The following is a 20,057-nucleotide window of genomic DNA, read 5'->3' as shown; positions in this document are numbered from 1 at the left end:
CACACACGCGCTTATACACTACGGCCAGTTTAGTTCATCAGTTCCCCTATAGCGCATGTGTTTGGACTGTGGAGGAAACCAACACCAACATGAGAACATGCAAACTCCACACAGAAATGAGCCATGGCTCGAACCAGCGATCTTCTTACTGTGAGGCCACAGTGCTAACCACTGAGCCACCGTGTTGCCCCGGCCATAACAATAAATAAATCAACATGTACAGTGCATCTGGAAAGTATTGATGTCGCTTCACTTTCCACATTTGTTTATGTCACAGCCTTATTCCAAAACTGATTAAATTAATTGATTTCCTCAACATTCTACACACAATCCCCCATAATGACAATGTGAACAAAGAGTTTTTGAAATTGTTGCAAATTTATTAACAATAAAAAAGCTGTAAAATCACATTTCCCGTCTGACGCATTCGCGTGTGTATGAATGGAAGTCTATGGGAGGAAAAGCCCAGTGTGACCGCAGCTTTACACACATAAATCTATCATGAAGTCACTTCCTTGCAATACCAAAGCACTGACTGTCAAATTACAGCACCGTCCAACCAATTAGTTCAACACAGTCATCAGGTGTGCAAACGCTTGTTTGCTTAATTTTAGACACACCATTCAGGTGTTGACGCACTATAGCAGCAGGTGAGTTCATCGGCCTTCAAGCACAATGGAAAGAGTCAAAGAAAGAGTCAAATGACGAGGAGTACAAGGAGGAAGAGGAGGAGGAGTAGTAGGAAGGGGAGGAAGAGGAATCAACAGAGGAAGAGATGGAGGGCATGCTGGAGGTAGAGGAAAACCAAGACAAGAAGGTGCTCAAAGAGGACCGAATGTGACCAATGAGATCTGACACTGGTTGACCACACTGTCAACCACGGCCTGACGCTGAGGGAAGCTGGACTGAGAGTACAGCCAAATCTAAGCCGATACACAGTGCCAAGCAGCAATACAAGGATTGACTCATCACTCAAGATGTTTCTTTTCAAGGTGTCTTGCTAATGACAACATTACCTGCGATGTTGATGAAATTCTCTGACCACATGGTGAAGAGACATCTAGTTTTTTTTCTTTTTTGTAACAGAACAATACGTAAAATAGCCATTCACTTTTTTCTTTCAGCCAGCAGTAGGCAGACAGATGAAGCTATACAACAAATGCTGAATTACTCTGAACTACTGACAGCCATTATTTCCCCTTCAAAACACACAGTCATAATAAGCTTTGCAAAATTAAATGCATTCTTAAAATTATCACTTGATTAATTTAATAAGTGATTATAAATAACAAAGTAAATGAATCATCCTTGTCATCTTATAGCCAGAATGCACACACACTTCAGATTATTTTAAAAGCAATTTTATTTATTTTTTAATCGCTGCAAATGAACAAACTACTAGAATGATCCTACTAACTAAAATAATCCACAATTTAGCGATAAAGTAAAACATTCTTACTTTGAATTTAATATATTATGAATGTAAACCAAACATCATTATAAAAATAAACCCAAATAAACACCAAACACAGCACAAAGAGTGGTTTATATGAAAAAAACATAACAAGATCATGTTAAAGAGCCCCTATTATGCATCATTAAAGGTCATATTGTAGTTCTGGGGGTTTCCAACAACAGGCTAAAATGCATGCAAGGTCAAAAAACACTTTTAATATGCCTTATGTTATGCATTTATTTTTACCCAACTATCCTAAATGATTGGTTCAATGATCCGGTCAATATGTGAGCCCAATGCAGAAACTCATTAAAACATCCCAATTAAACACCAGCATATTGCTTTATTCTTAACTGTAACTCCGAGAAGTAATGATGACATACATTCAGTGTTAATCGACACTGCAACAAAAGTGTAACTACTAGACTTTTCCTGGGTCTGTGTTTCGATGATGACAAAACTGATAAGATCTGAAATCCCGGCCTGATCTCATGAGGAAACGTAACTATTTTACGTTTTGTTAGTTTAATGGCGAATTTATACAAAAATGTACGATTTTTAAAAGTGGCACCACCAAACCCCGCCCCTGAACTCAACATTAGTCATTAGGGTATGATGAGTTAATCGTACTAAATTGTACAAAGGATATCGTATGAATTCATACGAATTAGCCACTAAATAAAAGTTGGTGTTAAGTAGCATTGAATAACACAATGTGTTTGGCGCCATCTACTGGTGCTTTTCTAAACAGCTGCTGGTCAAATTTTCCAGCCTGCTGATCTCACAAGGAAACATAACTATTTCACACTTTGATGATTTAGTGGCTAATTTAGACAAATTCATAAAAGTTCAGTGGTTATGAAAATGTATGATTTTTAAAAGGAGGCGTGTCACCAAACCCCACCCCTAAACCCAACCTTTACTGGGAGATGAGAAAAGTATACTAAAATGAACGAATGGCATCACACGAATTCATACAAATTAGCCGCTAAATCAAAGTTAGTAATTAGAGATTAACATATTAAATAACAATGTGTTTGGCGCCATTTACTGGTGTTTTTTTAAAACAGCCGCTGGTCAGATTTTCCAGTCTGCTGATCTCATGAGGAAACTTAAGGACGGCACATTTTGTCTATTTAGTCGCTAATTCATATAAGTTTAGTCATACAAAAATGTAAAAAAAATTCAAAGGAGGGTAGCACCAAACTCCACCCCTAAACCCAACCATCATTGGGGGTGAGAAAATCATACTAAATTGTATAAATAGCATCATACAAATTTATACGAATCAGCCACTAAATCAAAGTTATGAATTGGTGGAGATAGCGTCTTATTTAACCATGTGTTTGGCGCCATCTACCAGTGTTTATTTAAACAGCTGCTGATCTATCTTTTCCCGTCTGCTGTTCTCACGAGGAAACGTAACTATTTCACATTTTGCCAGTTTAGAGACTAATTTGTACAAATTCATGTGTTCAGTAGTATGAAAATGTACGTTTTTTAAAAGGAGGTGTGGCACCAAACTAAACCCCTAAACCCAACAATCATTGGAGGATGAGCAAATCATACTAAATTGTATGAATGGGATTGTACAAATTCATTCGAATTAGCCACTAAATCAAGGTTATGAACTGGCAGGAGAGAACATCACGTGCTTGGCGCCATCTACTGGTGTTTTTTTAAACAGCCGCTGATCTATCGTTTGCAGCCAGCTGATGTCACGAGATAACTTTACCATTCATACTTATTTTACGTTTTGTCAGTTTAGTCACTAAATCATTAGAACTCCTATGTGTGAATATTATGAACTTCTATGTCCAATTTTTAAAAGAACTCGTGGCACCAAACCCCACCCCTAAACCCACCCATCATTGGGGCATAAGAAAATCATACTAAAATGAGCAAATGGCATCAAAATTCACATGAATTAGCCCCTAAATCAAATTTATGAATTGGCGTGAGATAACATTGTATAACACAATGTGTTTGGTGCCATCTACTGGTGTTTTTCTAAACAGCCGCCGGTCAGATTTTCCAGCCTGCTGATCTCACAAGGAAACATAACTATTTCACGTATTGTCAGTTTAGTGACTAATTTGTACGAATTTATACAAGTTCAGTAGTACGAAAATTAAATAAAAAATGTTAAAAAAGGGGCGTGGCACCAAACCCCATCCCTAAACCAAACTATTAATGGAGGATGATCAAATCATACTAAAATGTACAAATGAGATCGTACAAATTCATTCGAACTAGCCACTAAATCAAAATTATGAATTGGCAGGAGATAACATCATATTTAACCATGTGTTTGGCGCCATCTACTGGTATTTTTTTAAACAGCTACTGATCTATTCTTTCCAGCCTGCTGATCTTACGAGAGAACGTAACTATTTTACGTTTTGTCAGTTCAGTCACTAAATTGTATGAACTCCTACGTGTTCAGTGGTACAAAAATGTCCAATTTTTAAAAGAAATTGTGGCACCAAACCGCACCCCTAAACCCAACCGTCATTGGGGGATGAGAAAATCATACTAAAATGAACGAATGGCATCATACAATTTCATATGAATTAGTCACTAAATCAAAGTTATGAATTGGTGTGAGATCGCATTGTATAAAAACAAGCGTTTGGCGCCATCTACTGGTGTTTTTAAACAGCCACCGGTCAGACTTTCCAGCCTGCTGATCTCAAGAGGAAATGTATTGTCAGTTTAGTGACTAATTTGTACAAATTCAGTAGTACGAAAATTAAATATAATTAAATAAAAACAATGTAAAAAGGGGGCGTGGCACCAAACCCCATCCCTAAACTCAACTATCATTGGGGGAGGAAAAAACTCAAACTAAAATATAGGAATAAGACCATACGAATTCAAACCAATTAGCTACTAAACGAAAAGTTACGAATTGCCGTGACATGGTGTTGGAAACCTGAATGAACTCTTGAGTCGTGACTCTTTTTGTTTGTGAGATAATAGTTTTAAACACTGTGCACTTTCAGATTTAAACCTCAGCTGGATGTTTTCATTCACTTAGAGCTGTGCTACACACTGCATAGAAGCTCATTTCCCCATAATAGGGGCTCTTTAACATCGAGTTATTTCATGTACCAAAATTAAGGCCTTTTCAAACAGTTTGATCAGTCATTGCTTCATTTCTAGCACTGAACAGTAGTTAAACTCTCCAGAGCTAATGAGGATCTTCATGTACGGGCGGTTTCATAATTGGCTGCGAACCAATCACACGTCTCCTTGACGGCTGGAAAAAAGAAAGAAGCAGTTATGAAAAAATCTTGCTTTATTGACTGCAGTCACTATTACATTTCTTCAGTGTGTGTGTGTGTGTGTGTGTGTGTGTAAATGATCACCTTCTTTGAATGGAGTGAACTTGAAGTCTGGCAGGTATCTGCGCAGTTTGCCGTTATTAGCGGTTTTCTTGATCTGTCCGTCTGATTTACTGGTGTCATACTGAGAGCGCTTAGTTAAGGGTTATTAAACACTCTTCCCGGTGTCACTTCATGAAGGAGGAAAATCATCATCAAAACAACTTTTATGATGCACATCGTCAGTGTTGGGTACGTTATTTCAAACATAATTAATTACTAATTACATCATTAAAAGTAAAGATGAAAAGAAGCTGAATTAGTTGATTCAATACTCCTTAAAAGCTTATTGCATAGATAAATTAAAACTCTTTTAAACCTTTAACTTTGAGTCAAATGTTATCTTTCTTTTATTCCTTCAGCTTCGTCCTTTATTTATCAGGGGTCACCACAGCGGAAAGAACTATCCATCGCCATTCAGAGTGTCAGGCAGTTACAAAGTCGCTGCTATTGTGAATATCGCTCTGTCTGACTTTACTGGGTTGGTTTCGTTCCCTCAGCTGAACAGATACAGTGGATAGACTGAACATGGACACTGAGAAGCTAAATAACTAAAAAACATATATTCCTCTGAAATTATTTATACACAACTGTTGGATTTAATTACAGAATTAAAGCCAAATATATAAGTAACTGTGATTAATTTACCTACAAATGAAAAGTAATCCCTTAATTTTTTCAGTGGAAAAGTAATTTGATTACAGTAACTGGTAACTTTGTAACTAATGATTCCCATTATTTGTTATGGTGCATCCTGGACATTCTGCTAAATATCTTATTTTGTCAGCTGTAAAAGTAACTGCTGCTGCTTGTGTTGAAAGGATACAATCACTTCACCTTTGAACCCAAAACCTTCAACGATTGCGTCCACAGCATCCTTCACGGTCAGCTCCTCCTCCTCACTGACTGTACAGAGAAACAAAGAGAAACACCAATATTGACATCAGAAAGAAAAGTCGCAGCAGCAAACTTAAACAATCAGCTTACCTCCAGAGAGAAAACATACAGATAGTTAACTTTACGCTAGATTTAAAAGCAGATGGTGCTCTAGGCTAGTTTTTAAAAACAGACGTCAAGCTAGGAGGCTAGCTTTTAACAACAGATGGCGCTCTATGCTAGTTTTTAACAACAGACGGTGCTCTAGACTAGTTTTTAAATAGTAAAAGGCACTCTAGGCTAGTTTTAACAGCAGACGGCGCTCTAGGCTAGTTTTAACAGCAGACGGCGCTATAGGGTAGTTTTTAACAGCAGACGGTGCTCTAGGCTAGTTTTTTAACCACACCAGATGGCGCTCTAGGCTAGTTTTAACAGCAGACGGTGCTATAGGCTAGTTTTAACAGCAGACGGCGCTCTAGGCTAGTTTTAACAGCAGACGGCGCTATAGGGTAGTTTTTAACAGCAGACGGTGCTCTAGGCTAGTTTTTTAACCACACCAGATGGCGCTCTAGGCTAGTTTTAACAGCAGACGGTGCTCTAGGCTAGTTTTTTAACCACACCAGATGGCGCTCTAGGCTAGTTTTAACAGCAGACGGTGCTCTAGGCTAGTTTTTTAACCACACCAGATGGCGCTCTAGGCTAGTTTTAACAGCAGATGGTAGTCTAGGCTAGTGTTTACAGCAGATGGCGCTCTGGGCTAGTTTTTACCAGCAAACGGTGCTCTAGGCTAGTTTTATAACAGCAGATGGCGCTCTGGGCTAGTTTTTACCAGCAGACGGTGCTCAAGGCTAGTTTTATAACAGCAGATGGCGCTATAGGCTGGTTTTTAACAGCATATGGAACTCTATGCGAGTTTTTAACACCAGATGGCGCTCTAGGCTAGTTTTTAACAGCAGATGATGCTCTACACTAGTTTTTAACACCAGATGGCGCTCTAGGCTAGTTTTTAAAAGCAGGTGCGCTCAAGGCTAGTTTTTAACAGCAGACGGTGCTCTAGGCTAGTTTTTCAACCACACCAGATGTCACTCTAGGCTAGTTTTTTTTTTACAGAAGATGGCGCTCTAGGCTACTTTTAAAAGCAGATGGTACTCTAGGCTAGTTTTTACAGCAGATGGCGCTCTAGGTTAGTTTTTACCATCAGACGGTGCTCTAGGCTAGTTTTATAACAGCAGATGGCGCTCTAGGCTGGTTTTTAACAGCAGATGGTACTCTGGGCTAATTTCAAGTCATACACTCACGAGGAAGAGCGATTGTGTTTTCGGCTGTATGTTAGCCTTAATTTTTATTTTGGCAATGGATTCAAGCAGAGTATGGGTGTTTGTAAAGCAAACAGCGCCATCTGCTGTTAAAAACTACACTCAGAATGGATTGAAGAGAGAACAGCGATGCATTTTGAAAATCTCAGAAACAATGCAGTTTCTTGACTAAATCTTTTTGCCACAGCTCTAAAAAAGGGAAATCACCAGTCAATTTCTTAAAAAACTAAAAGCCTTTTAAATCCCAAAAGCAACCAATATTTTTTATATTAATGGCCTAAGCCATATCATTTCACTGAGCACCATAAAAGTCCACTATACAAAAACAATCCTGCACATTCACCTCAAAAACCTTCATTTGTTTTCAACTGAAGAAACAAATGAACATCTTTCAAGACAAGAGGGTAAACAATCAGGACACGTTCATTCTGGAAGAGAATTAATACTTTATACACTGTTTATTACCTGAAACAATGATGGGCTCCACCTCATCATAATTCCTCAGAACCCACACAAACAGACGAGCCAGATCCAGAGAATAGATGAACTGCCGCAGGGCGCGACCGGAACCCCAGACCACCAGAGGTTTACCTTCCTCTATAAACACACACACACACACACACACACACACACACACACACACACACACACACACACACACACACACACACACACACACACACACACACACACACACACACACACACACACACACACACACACACACACACACATTTATCACATAACCATGCAGAATGCTCTGAATGTGGATGTGTCTCAATCAGCTCAATTGTTCACTAGTCAGTGCACTGATCAGGACATTTTAAGTGTAAGCAAAGTACTCTTATGTCAAAAGGAAAAACAAGACTACTTTTCTTACCACAATGGCAGATTATTTAGCTCGTTTTAATGAAAAACTCACTTAATTTTGATTCATTATTTCTTAAAACAAGACATTATGTTTTGCTTGTCTAGAAAATGCTTCTTGATATATGATATTTATAGATATTTAGACAAGAAACAAGAAAAGCATGCTTTGCAGTGTGATCCAGACTTTCATAAACAGAAAGCTGAATGACGCGACCTTTGACTGCTACTTCAGAGTGTGAATGATTATCCAAGTTAAAATGTGTCTCACTCTTAGCTAGGTATGTCTTGTGGATCAACCCTGGCATCACGTGACCGTCCTCGATGTTGAAATTATCATGGGCTCCAAACATGTTAGTCGGGATGACGGCTGTGTATTTCCTGCCATACTGCTGATACAACGCTCTGAAACACACAGGAGACAAACACACACAGCATGTTAAATTAAATTAAAGCGTCTTCAGATGTAATAATCATCACTGCACTTAAAATGGCACAGCTAGACAGGTAAACCAACAGCGTATGACAATATCATGCAGCCCTAGACTGTGATAAAGTCATTCAGTGACAAATGATACGAGGTATAAGATCTTATATACGTAATAAAACATACGCTTGCAAATGTATATCGAAATACCGGAAATGGGTTAAAAAATTATATCACCTATATTAAAAAAAATCTATCGTGATACATATTGATATTGAATTATAGTCCAGCCCTACATAAATGCATCTATTTTCCTTCAAAAATGATGTTTTATATGTAAATATATATAGGCGACACAGTGGCGCAGTAGGTAGTGTTGGCGTGGGTTTCCTCCAGGTGCTCTGGTTTCCCCCAGAAATCCAGAGACATGTGATACAGGTGAATTGGGTATGCTAAAATTGACCGTAGTGTATAGTGTGTATGGGTGTTTCCCAGTGATGGAAGGGCATCCGCTGCGTGAAAACATTTGCTGGATAAGTTAGCGGTTCATTCTGCTGTGGCGACCCCAGATAAATAAAGGGACTAAGCCAAACAACAACAGCACAACATTTCAAAGCAAATGTTTAATGTGGCTTCCCTTAAATTGTCTTGAGATTTCATGAAATAACGTGCTATGAAATACCAGGCGTCTTTTAGCTTATTCTTTAGCCTTAGAGTGTCTTATCTTTCCTTTTTTGTCCAGGTGATCCCATACAGCCTCTATAATGTTCAGGTTTGGACACTGTGGAGGCCATTTCACTACAGTCTGTGTTTCATCAGCAGTTTTCTTTCCCCAAATAGGATTTCACTGCAATTAGTGGATCATTACCATGCTGAAAATTAAAACCACTGAAGTCCTTTCCAGAGGAAATGGCATGATGGATTAAAACCAAGTGTGCCGCAAGCCTGTGTTTGAGTGAAGGTCTCGGCCGTTAGATCGCCCCTTGGGGGCTGGCTGCAGTACAAGTCATAAAGCCCGCCTCCTCCGTGTTAATGAAGGAGACTTGAGCCCAAATAAAAAAAATGTATTACACTTGCAATAAAATGTCCTGAAAGATGGTTCTGGTGGATTAAGGCACTGGTTATTGTGCTGAAATAGGTGCAGATCTTCATTTTTGTAAACAGTTTGTTTTTAGCAGTAATTTAATGCTGGGCGTGTCATCGTGATTGACAGCTGTGATTGACAGTTTCTCAAAGCAGACCGTCTGAGCTTCGGCAGGAGACTGAAGTGTTATTATTCGATTTCTGTGTTATTTTACCATGACAAAATGAGTTCAGCAGTAAACTACAGTTTCTGACATACATGATCCTGGTGGAACACTGTTTATTCGCTAAGTTCAGGGCTTTTTTCGGGCTTTATTAGTTTGCTGATACACGCCTAACCACCCAGATGGCAAAATACACTCGGACCAGTTTCGGCTAGATTCTCGCCTGCCGGAGACTTACCCCTCAGAGCTCAGACTGACTACCTCTGCTGGACCTACTCCGGATGCCTGGACTCACTGCCCGATTCCAGCCCGAGTCAATTGAGCCAGATGCGGCGGCCGAGCGAGCCGGAATCAGCCCGCGACGCCGCGAGTAGGTTATGCGCTGCGGCCTGGAGCTGGCGCGATTGAATATATAAAACCCTCATATTTGTTAACGTTATTACATCCATTTGTGTTGATATGACAGCAAACGCATGCTGAGAAGTTCGGGGGGCGTGGTTGATTTTACATAAAGCGTTTGATTGGAAGCTCGACTCCGCTCATTTTCGCGGCTCCTCCTCTGGCTCCATCAGACAGTCCTTCTGCGCATGTCAAGGCTCCAATTTCAGCAGTCTTTTGCGACAGTTTGTGCCCGTCAAGCAGGCGTTTTGCCCTCAAGGCGCTTAATGGGAAAAGGGGCTGTCGCGTCGTCCATATTTTTTACAGTCATTGATTAAAACCTATCTGTGCTTTCCAACATTTGCAACTTCATCAAATCAATATTGTTAGCAGCACTGGTAGAAATGCAGCTCAAACTAGCATCTCTCTCCACCATTGTCTTTCACAAGTGTTAAACAATTAAACCAGAACACTTCAAACTCTAACCTGCTGATCTACTGGGATTTTCATGCACAACCATCTCTAGGGTTTACAGAGAATGGTCTGACAAAGAGGAAATATCCAGTGAGCGGCAGTTCTGTGGGCGCAAATGCCTTGTTGATGCCAGAGGTCAGAGGAGAATGGCCAGACTGGTTCCAGCTGATATAAAGGCAACAGTAAGTCAAATAAGCACTCGTTACAACCGAGCTCTGCAGAAGAGCATCTCTGAACACACAACACGTCCAACCTTGAGGCGGATGGGCTACAGCAGCAGAAGAGCACACCGGGTGCCACTCCTGTCAGCTAAGAACAGGAAACTGAGGCTACAATTCACACAGACTCACCAAAACTGGACAATAGAAGATTGGAGAAACGTTGCCTGCTCTGTTGAGTCTCCATTTCTGCTGACACATTCGGATGCTCGGGTCAGAATTTGGCCTCAACAACATGAAAGCATGGATCCATCCTGCCTTGTATCAGTGGTTCAGGCTGGTGGTGGTGGTGTAATGGTGTGGGGGAGATTTTCTTTGGGTTCATTAGTACCAATTGAGCATCAACGCCACAGCCTACCTGAGTATTGTTGCTGACCATGTCCATCCCTTTATGAGCACAGTGTCTCCATCTTCTGATGGCTACTTCCAGCAGGATAACGCACCATGTCATAAAGCTCAATCATCTCAGACTGGTTTCTTGAACATGACAATGAGTTCACTGTACTCAAATGGCCTCCACAGCCACCAGAGCTCAATCCAATAGAGCAGCTTTGGGATGTGGTGGAACGGGAGGTTGGCATAATGGATGTGCAGCCGACAAATCTGCAGCAACTGTGTGATGCTATCATGTCAATAAGGATTTATTGCCCATATGTCAGCTACCCATAAACAGAAAGCTTAAAGCTGAACTGAGATCAGTGTATATGCGCAGTGTGTACGTGGCAGAACTAACAGTAATGGGAAACCCAAACCTGTATATCCAGAGTCACGCTCGAGTGCGTCTACATAACAAACATCACGCCACGCCCCAATACTGACACTACACACAAAAAACCAAGACGCCAGTAAAGGCAGGTTTCATTTTCCCCAAACAAAACAGAGCTTTGCAACACTTTTAGGTTTTGAAATGCTATACGGATGTTAATTTCTGAGCTACACCCAGAACGGCTCAACACAAGTGAACTTTTACGTTAAAAGAGACAAACTGACCTGTTGTGCACGTCAATCATGCGCTTAGCGTAGGCATAACCGTAATTAGAGTCATGAGGAGCGCCATCATGCATCTGGTGAGAGAGAGAGAGAGAGAGAGACAGAGGAATTTAAGCAGCTTAATTTAACCTTTGTGTATTGTTCAGATTGACTTCCCATTGGTTATGTTGGGGGCTGTTTTTGCCCCATTGACTTCTATTATAATGCAAAGTTATGACAGCACATATACATGCATTCTTGAGTGTTGCTGGTTTTCCCTGTTTGGAAAAGGTAAAATGTGTTATTATTACTGTTGATCATCAGTTGTCAGCATTAACCCTTTAGATCGGCCTGTGCTGAAGAGTTTCTGGCTTTTATATGGAGTTCAGTGGAGTAAAAGAGCGGATTATAGTGTGTGTGTGTGTGTGTGTGCAGAAATACACTTACTGTGTTTACTGTCACTATATTCTCCAAATAACTCAATATAAAAGCTAGAAACTAAGCTCTTTTTTTTTTTTGCACTGCAACCGATGATTAACAGCAAAAATGACTCATTGTCCCTTTTCCAAACAGCAACAATCCAGAATGTATGATTATATGCTGTCATGGCTTTGCAACCATAAATGTTATTATAAAGGAGGTCAATGGGGCAGAAACAGCACCAAAATAACCAAAGGGGCGTCAATTTGCTCAGAGTATATTGAGTGTTTAAACATTTTCAAAGCATTTTCCTAAAATATGTGTCGTAGAAAGATTTGTCAGCAAAATCATTTAATTTGCTGAAACACAGAGAAGGTTGTGGCCAAATTAAGAGTCAAAATCCCCCAGAATTGATTGGAACATCCCAAACAACAGTGTTAAAACAACCTATGCTTCATTGAGAAAAGACTGTAACACTTTACCTAGAGGGGTGTTCATAAGACCTTTAAAATCATGACATGACACTTGAATAAATGTGATGCGAGACTTTATGTATGCTTATGACAACTGTTATTAAGTGTTAATAACATGCTAATTCATACTACATGCTAATGCTAATTCATACTAGAATCATGCTAACAACATGCTAATTTATGCTAGAAACATGCTAACAACATGCTAATTTATGCTAGAAACATGCTAACAACATGCTATTCCATGTTAGAAACACGTTAATAACATGCTAATTCATACTACATGCTAATGCTAATTCATACTAGAATCATGCTAACAACATGCTAGAAACATGTTAACAACATGCTATTCAATGTTAGAAACATGCTAACAACATGCTAATTCATAATAGAATCATGCAAACAACATGCTAATTCATGCTGGAAACATGTTAACAACATGCTAAGTCATGTTAGAATCATGCTAACAACCTGCTGTTTCATGTTGGAATCATGTTAACAACATGCTAATCAATGTTAGAAATATGCTAATAACATGCTAATTCATGCTAGTTATATGCTAATTCATACTAAAATTATGTCAACAACATGCTAATTTGTGTTAGTAACATACTAAATCATGTTAGAATCATGCTTACAACATTCTAATTGATCCTATAATAATTCTAGTTACACGCTAATTCATGCTAGAGACATGCTAATAACATGCTAATTCATTTTAGAAACATGACAACATGCTTATTCATTAATTCATATTTGAATAATGTTAACAACATGCTACAAACTACAGTCCTAGCATGCTACATGCTACAAACATGCTAGGACAATGCTAATTCCTGATAGAAACATCAGATTATAGTTTGTGTGTGTGCAGAAATACACTTACTGTGTTTACTGTCACTATATACTCCAAATAACTCAATATAAAAGCTAGAAACTAAGATTTTTTTGCACTGCAACTGATAATCAACAGCAAAAATGACTCATTGTCCCTCCTCCCAACAGGGAAACCCAGCAACAATCCAGAATGTATGATTATATGCTGTCATGGCTTTGCAAACATAAATGTGATTATAAAGGAGGTCAATGGGGCAAAAACAGCACCAAAATAACCAAAGGGGCGTCAATTTGCTCAGAGTATATTGAGTGTTTGAACATTTTCAAAGCATTTTCCTAAAATATGTGTCGTAGAAAGATTTGTCAGCAAAATCATTTAATTTGCTGAAACACAGAGAAGGTTGTGGCCAAATTAAGAGTCAAAATCCCCCCAGAATTGATTGGAACATCCCAAACAACAGTGTTAATACAACCTATGCTTCATTGAGAAAAGACTGTAACACTTTACCTAAAGGGGTGTTCATAAGACCTTTAAAATCATGACATGACACTTGAATAAATGTGATGCGAGACTTTATGTATGCTTATGACAACTGTTATTGAGTGTCATTCGCTTAGTTATGACATTTTAAATGCAAACAGGACACTGTTAATGATAACTTGATATAAGCAAATGAAGAGTTCAGATGCAAAACCCTGTAAATCCATCACATCTCTTTTCTTGTAAATGAGCATTTTCTATCAGGCTCCTCTCATCAGGTTCAGTAGTTTCATTTTATATGTAATGATCAGGTTATTAGCAGGTAAATGAAATACCTTTTTTTTTTCATCATGTCACTTTAGACTATTCTTTCGTTTTTAACAAGGGAGATTTTCTTTTGCGTCAAAACCAGCTAAATCCACATCTGCTTTTTATGCAAAAACCTCTAAATCCACCTATCGGGACAAGACAGAGTAATTAGCTGAAAAAGGATGCCATTAGAAATTATTTTACCAAACATTAAACACCTAAAATTAAAAATAGATTAATCTGTCAAGTAAGTGGCGGTTCATTCTGCTGTGGTAAACCAGGGACAAAGCAGAAGGAAAATGAAAGAATGAAATCTGTCAGGTGCACTAACCAATAACATTATAAATGACATTAATTAAATCTGAACAATCTGTTGGCATTTTTTATATTTGGGATGTGGATGCAAGTAGAGCGATGTAAACAGTGTAAACATTGTAAACTAAGCTTGTTAGATTAAAATAATGTAGTCTAAAACATTGTGAAACATCAATATCTGTGCATTGTCCATTAATATAAAAAGCTTATCAGACGAGTAGGTAATATGAAGTAATATAAATCAGGGGTTCTCAAACTTTTCAGCCCGGGACCCCCAAAATAACAATGCCAATGACTCGCGACCTCCACTATTTTCGTAAGTGGTTTTAATCATACAAACGTTGCACACAACACTCACACAAACCAATCAGCCTATATAAACACAAGCATATTGACAACACAAAAAAAGCAACAGTCCCATATCATTTTTATTATGATTATTTTATATTAACCTCATCTAATTAGACTGGTGGGCACAATATTTAAGTTGCATCCCAAGTCTTTTCTTGGTTTAATTTTGGAGACTGCCACTTACACATCATACTCCATGTTTAGTGTCCTGTTTGTATTTTAAATGTACGTGAGTGCTGTAACGGTGTCAGAAAGTTTAGCTAGTGCTGTAAAATCTGGTGCACTGACGCTATTGCTTTGTCATTAATCTAATGTTGCAACCAATGTAAACAACAACAACAACAACAAACCAAAGGCTGATGGCTTTTTGTTTGGATACTGTATTTTTAATGTAACTATTTTTTATCTTCTGTAGGTTATGGATTAACAATGGTAATCATAAAAGTTTATTCAAATTTATTAGATTTTTGTAAATCACCAAGCGACCCCCTCTCATTGTCCCGCGACCCCCGCTTTGAGAACCACTGATATAAATGATGTAGAGTTCTATATATTATATTTATCTGTTAAAAAATGGCTTACATTAGCAAATAAAACGCAAGGTAGGCCTACTGGGCAAAAAGGGGACGTCTCTCAGACAATTTATAGAAGCTGCCATTCATTCATTCTCACCATACTCAGTCTTTGTCTCTTGTTTGTCCTCATAGCATCCACATGGGATAAAAGAAAAGAATCTTAACTTCGTCTTTCGTGAAATGGAGTTGCTGTTTAATGTAGCTATAGTAAATCGGACTCATTCAAAGTAGCGTCGCTGCTCAAAAACACGTTATGAATGCACGCTACACTTCTGACTGTACAGTGTGTTTTCTTTTTCTTATAATGCAGAGAGTTTCGCGGTTATGGACGTTTTCATTTGCCATTCACTGACAGTCGAACAGCCTCATCCAGTTCATCAGACTCCATCTTTTAAAATCGGAAGTGAATCATAATGAAGCCTCATAAAGCTGCTATATTGAACACATATGATTCAATTCGCACCTTCTGATTGGTTCTCGGGATATAGCGGCTTTTGCTGTCAAAGGCAAGTGGCGTTTAGTGGCTTTTGCCAACAAACTGTTATTTCTAAATGTGCTGACGCTGAGATGTGGATGATTTGAAGCAAAAATATTTGTTGATGGTGTGCTACGTGCCCAAAACATTCACTCAGTGTCATTTTCTCATTGTTGGCGGAAGTGGCGTTTAGCGGCTTTTACATCTGAACTCTTTAAATACATCACAACCTGTTTTTGTCTTAGTTATGACAACTTGACATGACCAACACAACAAAACTTGTCATAAATCTGTCATTAACATGGTTGTCATGAGGCTATTATATTTCTACACATTTTTTGGAAACATTTTTAGATAAAATTTACATTTTACATGAGAGAGACAGAGAGAGAGAGAGAGAGAGAGATGTTGATTGTTAAACGTACCGTTTATTCTGATTTATTATTATTGCTTTTCTTTTTTGTTTTATTATTATTCATTTCTTCATTTTCTTCTCGGCTTTGTCCCTTTATTCATTAACTTTTCCAGCATATGTTTTACACAGTGGATACCCTTTCTGCTGCAACAAATCACTGGGAAACGCCCAGACACACATACACACATTTATACACTACGGACAATTTAGCCTACCCAATTACCCTATAGCTCATGTGTTTGGACTTGTGGGGGAAACCGGAGCACCTGGAGGAAACCCACGCCAACACGGAGAGAACATGCAAACTCCACACAGAAACACCAACTGACCCAGCCGAGGCTCGAACCAGCGACCTTCTTGCTGTGAGGCGATCGTGCTACCCACTGTGCCACCGTGATACCTATTTTATTTATTTATTTATTTATTTGTATTTTTGCTATTATTATTAATACTATACTACTATTTACTGTGTTTACTATGTTTTATATATATATATATATATATATATATATATATATATATATATATATATATATATATATATATATATATATATATACAGTTAAAGTCAGAATTATTAGCCCCCCGTTTATTTTTTATAATATAATAATATAATAATAATAATAGTTTAATAACTCATCTCTTATAACTGATTTATTTTCTCTTTGTCATGATGACAGTAAATAAAATTAGACTAGGTATTCTTCAAGACACTTCTATACAGCTTAAAGTGACATTTAAAGGCTTAACTAATGTAATAAGGCAAGTTATTGTATAATGATGGTTTGTTCTGTAGACTATCAGAAAACAAATATAGCTTAAAGGGGCTAATAATATTGTCCTTAAAATGGTGTTTAAAAAATAAAATCTGCTTTTATTCTAGCCGAAATAAAACAAATAAAACTTTCTCCAGAAGAAAAAATATTTTCAGACATACTGTGAACATTTCTAGCTTTAACATCTTTCAGGAAATATTTAAAAACAAAATATAATTTAAAGGGGGGCTAATAATTCTAACTTTAACCGTGTATATATATATATATATATATATATATATATATATATATATATATATATATATATATATATGCATGTTCTTTTAATGTAAACTTTATGAATGCTTTGACAATACATTTGTAACATTTGTCATGACAATAAAGCAATTACTGAATTAAATTTATTATTAAATTATTGAGAGAGAGAGAGAGAGAGAGAGAGAGAGAGAGTCAATAGACAGATAGATAATAATGTTTTTTTCCTCCTACTTCCGTGTAATCATGTCTAGACAGGACGTGTCAAGTTTCTGAACATCAAATTTAGTTTTTTATTCACTCTGAGCAACATGTCTATTTGTGTGTGTGTGTGTGTGTGTGTGTTTCCTTATATTGTGTTCAGCAAGGGTAAGGTACTTCACAAAATTAATCAGTTACTGATTACGTTAAGAGGCGGCACAATGGCTCAGTGGTCGAGCAAAAAGGTCGCTGGTTCGAGTCCCGACTGGGTCAGTTGGCGTTTCTGTGTGGAGTTTGCATGTTCTCCCTGTATTGGCGTGGGTTTCCTCTGAGTGCTCCGGTTTCCCCCACAGTCCAAACAACACATGCGCTATAGGGGAACTGATGAACTAAATTGGCCGTAGTGTATGAGTGTGTGTGAATGTGAGAGTGTAAGGGTGTTTCTCAGTACTGGGTTGCAGCTGGAAGGGCATCCGCTGTGTAAAACATAAGCTGGAATAATTGGCAGTTCATTCCACTGTGGCGACCCCAGTTTAATAAAGGAACTAAGCTGAAGGAAATAAATGGATGAGAAAGAAAATATTCCTTTTTCAAACTGTACTGTACATAAATCATATAAACATTTTCATATTAGTCCATATTATTGCTGAAATGAATTAGGAAGTTGTTAAATATAAACTTACACACATTCACACAAGTAAATAAATAGATTCAATGGAGGGCTAAAAGTCTGCAGACTCCCTGTGGGCCTAATAATAAGTAACAAAGTAAATTAGTTAAATTACTTAAAATTAATTAATTAATTTACTTATTTAAATGACCTAAAAATGAAATGAAGTCCCGTACTCTATTTCTTAAGCATACAATGTATAAATTACAGCAACTACTTTGTGACTAATTACACCCAACACTGGTGGAGACCAAATGTCCCCACAAGTATCACAATGCCAGTACATTTGGACCTTGTGGGGACATTTTACGGCTAATAAATCTCACAGAATGTTAAAAATGCAGATAGTTTCATGTGATGCTTTGGTTTATGGGAAAAGGAAGAGAATATACAGTCTGTACAGTAAATACAAGACACAGATAGCGGTACAGGTGTGTGCGTGTGTGTTTACCATAGTCTCGTCTATAGGGTATTTGGTTTTATCTGGAAAAACGCAGGTGGACAGACAGGACACCACCTTCACCACTCCAAACTCATGAGACATGTTCAGTACATTGTCATTGATGTGCACATTATTCCTCTGAAAACAAACAAAGAAACACATTTCTAAACATAAGAGCTGATTTATTTTCTATTTGCCATGATGACAGTACATGATATTAGACTAGATATTCTTCAAGACACTAGTATTCAGCGTAAAGTGGCATTTAAAGGCTTCACTAGGGTAATTAGGGTAAAGTTCGGGTAATTAGGCAAGTCATTGTATAACAGTGGTTTGTTCTGGAGACAATCTAAAACTAATATTGCTTGAGGGGGCTAATAATATTGACCTTAAAATGGTTTTAAAACAATTAAAAATTCCAGCTGAAATAAAACAAATCAGACTTTCTTGAGAAGAAAAAATATTATAGGAAATACAGTGAAAAATTCCTGAATCTGTTCAACATCATCTGGGATATACTTGGAAGATAAATTCAGAGGAGGGGGAATAATTTTGACTTGTACACATGTTATATAATTACCCAGAAGTCCAGGTTCTGTCTCATATTCCTGTAGAGTCCGCCGACCATCGCAGCTAAATGAATGACGTGTGTGGGACGATGCTTCTCAAACGCGGCTCTCGTCTGTTCAGCGCTCCTACAGAAACAGTGGAAATATTGGTGGAAAAATCTTATATTTGAGCATTAAAGGCACACATAAGTATGCGTTGTCTCACACCATCTCTAAATGTTTCATTCAGCTTTTCTTTCCACAACTTTAAGGGATACGGATGTCAGCTATATCAGGCGTTTGTTATTGTAGCTTATAAAAGACAAAGCGCGCAGTACGGTGCATGTGGTGAGCGACTCACTTCATCAACACACACAATCGCCTTTATCTAATTTGCTTAAACTAAGCATTCTACAGTATAGCTATATTTTACAAGCAAGGATTCTGACACACCAACATGCAGCAGACGCTTTACATAAGTTAAATGTGTGAGAAACACGTCAAACTTATGAAATGTGAGGGCTCCTGGAATTAACTTGTCTTTGACAGCTTGTGACATCATCTGGCACTTTCAGTAAGCATGTTTACATGGACACCAGTACTCTGATTTTAATACGATTAAGACAACACTCTGATCAAGAGTCGACCACGTAAACAGTGATGTTTGATTATCTTAAAGGACCACAGACACAAACTGCGGAGGAAACATTTACAGGTTGGTCACACAATGACGTTGAGGGATCTGTGTGCTATAACATGTAACTGGGAATCATGAATGTAACATTCAAAAAGCAGCTCATGTAAACACCTGAAGCATATCATTAATAATAATAAACTTTATTTGTATAGCACTTTTCCAACATACATGCAACTCAAAGTGCCTCACAAACAACAACAAAA

At 38.0% G+C, this 20,057-nt stretch overlaps 2 protein-coding genes across 7 annotated transcripts in view; both read right to left on the bottom strand.

Moving 5' to 3' along the window:
- arhgap39 (Rho GTPase activating protein 39) overlaps positions 1-20,057 on the bottom strand; it is a 297,080-nt gene that overhangs the window by 108,909 nt on the left and 168,114 nt on the right. The gene's annotated exons all lie outside the window — the stretch shown is intronic.
- Positions 1,344-20,057, bottom strand: part of gfus.2 (GDP-L-fucose synthase, tandem duplicate 2) — a 33,487-nt gene continuing 14,773 nt past the window's right edge. Inside the window, exons 3-11 of one of the 5 annotated variants that reach the window (XR_015517570.1) lie at positions 19,190-19,304; positions 18,619-18,747; positions 11,636-11,709; positions 8,173-8,306; positions 7,500-7,631; positions 5,669-5,748; positions 4,828-4,927; positions 3,496-4,718; positions 1,346-3,455 (exon numbers count right to left, since the gene is read on the bottom strand). Coding sequence is in view for 1 of the 5 variants with exons in the window: in NM_001003528.1 (NP_001003528.1) it covers positions 4,663-4,718; positions 4,828-4,927; positions 5,669-5,748; positions 7,500-7,631; positions 8,173-8,306; positions 11,636-11,709; positions 18,619-18,747; positions 19,190-19,304 (820 nt within the window). In the remaining 4 variants the exon portion in view is untranslated. 5 annotated transcript variants of the gene reach the window in all.

Source organism: Danio rerio, chromosome 20 (assembly GCF_052040795.2).
Source record: "Danio rerio strain M-AB ecotype USA chromosome 20, GRCz13ab, whole genome shotgun sequence".
Lineage (NCBI taxonomy): Eukaryota > Metazoa > Chordata > Actinopteri > Cypriniformes > Danionidae > Danio > Danio rerio.
Note: the sequence above shows the minus strand (reverse complement) of the source record. Positions and strands in the feature narration are given on the sequence as shown.